The 4,969-nt window shown below is 30.1% G+C and overlaps 1 protein-coding gene across 1 annotated transcript in view; it reads left to right on the forward strand.

Annotated features, from left to right (window-relative positions):
* The window catches only part of LOC111088792 (anoctamin-8-like), a gene marked incomplete at its 3' end in the record, with an annotated part of 96,202 nt that overhangs the window by 76,216 nt on the left and 15,017 nt on the right, over positions 1-4,969 (forward strand). Inside the window, exon 4 of the mRNA XM_022399771.1 lies at positions 2,572-2,800. Coding sequence (XP_022255479.1) covers positions 2,572-2,800 — 229 coding nt within the window. The remainder of the gene's footprint in view (positions 1-2,571; positions 2,801-4,969) is intronic.

Here is a 4,969-nt window from a genome sequence, read left to right on the forward strand (position 1 = left end):
CGAACATTTGTATATACGTTTGACTTGTTTTAATATATTATTTTAAAACAAGTGAACTGTTTTGCTGTTTGTTAATTGTTTAAATTTATCGCCAACAATTCAAAGACACCTACTGTAAAGAATTCGGCCTACAAAACCTGACAGTAGCAATAGGGATTCAGGATTATAATTATAAAGTGTCAACAGAAGTCATTGCATGCGACTATTTCAACCCCCAAAATGCTAATGCTTCATCAGAAGAATGTGGACGTTAAATACCATAAGCAGCTGCGCTATAACTAAATAAGCATATATTTTTTACATCTCAAAAGTAGGGGGTTCAGGTGAACCCCATCGAAACCCCCTGCATATGTGCGTGGTCTTGACTTGAATTTTATGTGAGGTAGATGAAGTAAAAGTACTTTATTATCTTCTATCCGATTTGTTTCTGCTCACATCTTGCAAAACAAATCACTCTATATATATACAATCATTGAACAGTTTAGTTTGTTTTTGTTTTAGCACAAAACTAGATAATGAGCTATCTTTGTTCTGTCTATCACTGAGAATCGAACCCTTGACTTCAGTGCTGATTTTGTATTCTGTTGTTTTTGTTTTAGCACAAAACTAGATAATGAGCTATCTTTGTTCTGTCTACCACTGAGAATCGAACCCTTGACTTCAGTGCTGATTTTGTATTCTGTTGTTGTTGTTGAACTCAAAGCTGCACAATGGGTTATCCATGCTGTGCCCGCCACGGGTATCAAAACTGGTTTTTATAATTATAATTTAAGCCCACAGAGTTAGCACTGAGCCACTGGGGGTCTTAGTGTTGTAAGTCCATGCATTTTATTTAAATGCCAGCAATCATGAGCAATGACGTTGAATGTTTATTTGACTGTATTGGAAATATGATCGCAAAATATGATAAATAATAACTTGATTTAATAACTTTTGTAGACACGAGTATGGTTTTTAGTTGCTATGTCTAGATAAATAAATGATAGTTATAGGTTTATTTTAGCACAGAGCTACACCATGAACTATCTGCGCTCTGTTAAGCGTAGAGAATCGAACCTTTGACTTAAGTGTTGTAAGTCTGTAAACTTAAAGCTGATTCACTAGGGGGATATCAAGAATGATAAATACTTCTAAAAGATATTAGATTTGTTTGTTTGTTTGTTTTTGTTGTTGAAGCCCTTCATGTCTGTATTATGTTCAGCACCACGTATTATTTGTAAACTCAGGTTCACTTTACATACGTAATATAGTTCAAACTGTGTTTTCTTTCTTTCACGTAAAACTAAACTAGTTACAGTTGTAAGTGTTTCCGTTGAAATACTTGCGGTAAAGTAACATCGGAAGTTAAAAGCTGCATGAAACTTGTTAGCTTAATCACGTGATTTTAGTTTTCATTCACCTACAACTTGGATTCAGTACTGTTTCACTTACGGTATCAGTCAACTGTTTAACGTCGATGCTTATATATTCAGTAGGACTATTAGTTGTATTAATATTGTGAAGTTAAATGTTACAAGTAAAATTATAGGGACGCTGGGACTTCATTAATAAAGGTAATCGGTAATGTAATCATAATTATGTAAACTATTCGTTCACTTATTTAATATTACTGTTGAAATAAAATATAAGAGTTAGGCTTAGCTGTACATCTTGTAGTCCTAACCTAATTTACCAGGCTGGAAATTGAACGTCAGAGAAGCATTTAGCCTTAGGTGACTTTACCGTTTACGAATGAAGTTTCACTCTCGGTACAGCACTGCTCTACACTGCTGCAGCCATTCGCTTTCTTTGATGCAACTTTTGATAGTTTTATGAGGTTTGATTTATTTATTAGGATTCTGAAATTCATAACATGATTTTTTTATTTCAAATTCAATAGTTCAAATGAGCAAAATCAAAACTAAGTTTAACACTAAACTCTAAATTCAGCCTTAAATTAAGTTTTAATTTTTATTAAAAATTTATGTGAGGTAGGTGGAGTAAATGTTTTATAAATTATAGTTTTTAACTTAAGGTTTGGTTTCGACTTTTTTTTATAAGATCATTATTAATTTATAATAATATACAACCTGTATTACTAGTAGTATGTAATAAAATAAATAAATGTGCATATTTGACAGTACAAAATTATGTTAATGTAGATAAAATTCAAAGCATAATCATGTGATATTCATTATAGACATTGATGTGTACATTGTCCTTGCATAGTGTGTTAAGTTGTGCTGGTAAAATAAATGTCGAATGACCAATTATTTGTATTGGTTTATCTCATGATATAATTATAAATTTACACAAATACCAAACTTTGTTAAGCACAGCTCAACTTAAAAAGCAATAATAATGGAAAATATGCAAAACAGAAAATTGATTTAATTCTGGAAGTTGTAAATGGATGAAAAAAATTCATTTTAATTAAACACGTGGATAAAACCGTAACTGATCACGACTCAGTTTAAGAGTCACATTATTTCAAATTTTCTAAAACATCTCGTAATATGATAATTTTAATGACAGTTTTTAAAAAACGGTCAAGAAGTTACAATTTTTAAAAATACATACTTAATTCTTCAGCTGGTAGTCATGTTGAGAAGGAGAAAAACTGCCCCACCAGAATACTACGATGCATGTTTGAATGGATTGGGTGAAGATGTTCTACAGATTATAGCAACAGAGAAAAGAAAGCCAGAGATAAAAAGCACAAATTCATCAGATGATTTGCATCGTTATAAGAAGAAGAAGACTGAAGAACAAAGTGACATTTCAAAACTCTCACATAAAGCAAAGTTTTCTCTTTCCATAGGTAAGACTTGTGTTTTTGTACAAAAGTTATGTGACTTGCACAGAAAAAATGATATATTCTTGATGCGGAAAGAGTTCGATATGGCACCCCCACCCAAAAATTGTAGAATTGCCTGGATAAAAAAGATTCTGAAAAGGGTTTATTTTAAGGGGTGTATTGTCAAAAGACAACTACCAACTACACATACCAGGGCAAAGACATTTGACAAGCATTTGTGTGAATACATGTGGAGAATATTATATTCTGATAAAAGTAGCTTTTTTGATGCCTTTATACAAGTCATTTGTAAAGTTTATCCCCAAGAAGATTGTACATCTAATTAATGAAGTAAGTGGTATAATAATGTATTAAAATTATCAGATCATACTATTAATATGATTTATTAATACATAAATATTACTTTGATGAATTTTTTTTTAAATTGAGTGGGGGTGCCATATGGAACTCTTACCCTTGATGCATTCTGAAAATATTTTAATTAATTATGTATTTCTCTTTTGGTAAAAATTAATTGAAGTTGTTGAATAAAGGTGGCTTTCAACAAATGTTTTATTATGACACTAACAAAATCTTAAAGATAGACTATTTGGTTTACAGTGACTTAGTTGAAATGGTGTAGCCTTGTCTAGTTAATTGGTACAGATTGTTTTTGTGTGTGCGTGCATGTGTATACCATGATCTTACTGTAAGTGGAAATGTACTAGATTGTGTATTTGAAAACCTATCCTTTAAGTGTTGTTTTGTGTGCATTTGAACTTTTAATTCTTTTATTTCTAATTTCTTAAAGTAATACAATTCATGAATATACTTATGATTTATCTTACTTTCCTGACCTAATTCAAAAATTCCCTTATTTTTGTCTTTGTAAATAACTGAAATTATTTCTTTCATTTCAAGTATATTGTATAAAGTTTGATGGAGATGATTGTATTCTTGGAATTTTTGCATTTGTAAAAAAAGGTAGTAATTAAAGAAATATATCACCTGCAAGTTTATTGAAAAATGTGTCATGCAGACACAAGTTCACTGATGATGACAAAAACCTTGCCAAAGTGTTTTGTATTTGTTACTATATTAAACTTGTAATAAAGTTTTCTTCATTGCCCATTCAAGCAGTCTTTATTAGTCTCAAAACTGCTTCTGTGTTATCAAATTCTCCAAAATGTTTCAGGTATTTTGTTTCTACTTTGTATTACTTATTTATTTACTTCTACGTGTAAAGATGAGATGGAAAATCACTGATACTATAATAAGCAGAGGCTGTTTTCTAACTATGATATATTATGAAAATATATAGTCATGATTTGTTTCCCTACTTTCAATTTAATGTAAAAAAAAAGGACTTCCTTAGCAGTTCATAGATCATGTTTATTAACTCTCTCTGCACGAGCTCGGTCCCTGGGACCGACCTCGTAACCAGTTTGTGCTTGCTATAGTTTTCATGCTATAACTTTTCAATTAATGAAATTTGGCAGATTATCAGTAAACATTACAATGCTTTCATACACAAAATATTAAATCTATTTATTAAGTCTTAAAGTTTGAAAAGCAATGTTTTTTCGTTTCTTTTCTTTCTTTTCACATTTTGTCTATCTATCATGCAAAGTAATATTCATTTTAAGATTAAAATTACTTTTATGCTTCAGAAAATTTTGAAATTTCATATGCAAAATCTTTATAATGTTCAGATAGTTATCAAACATTTCTTAAGAAAAAGCTTTATATTTTATCTGTTATTTTCATTAACGAATCTCTGTATGGGTTTGGTAGATTTGACTGATCTTGCAACCACCATAAAGAATTAGGAAATGTATATAAATTATGCCTCTTTCATTCTAGAATGAACACAAATTATAACATGAAAACATAAATGTTTAGACTAAATAGCTTATATCTCATAACATTATACATTTATATATATATATATATATGTTTATTATATTGACCTTTCAGCTGTGCCTGACTAACAATACAGAAATTACAATGACGTGGCTCACGTGCACTCATGTTACCGTATCAAATAATATAAAACTGACCTTTGGTCTGTGCAAAGTAACTTGTCTTGGCTATGTGTTAGTAGACCAGTATTTTGTAAAATACAGTAACATTTCAATTATTATACATTATATATGTATATAGATTATTGCTATTTAGAAATAACTTCTTAAA

Source organism: Limulus polyphemus, unplaced genomic scaffold, assembly GCF_000517525.1.
Source record: "Limulus polyphemus unplaced genomic scaffold, Limulus_polyphemus-2.1.2 Scaffold4445, whole genome shotgun sequence".
NCBI classification, from domain to species: domain Eukaryota; kingdom Metazoa; phylum Arthropoda; class Merostomata; order Xiphosura; family Limulidae; genus Limulus; species Limulus polyphemus.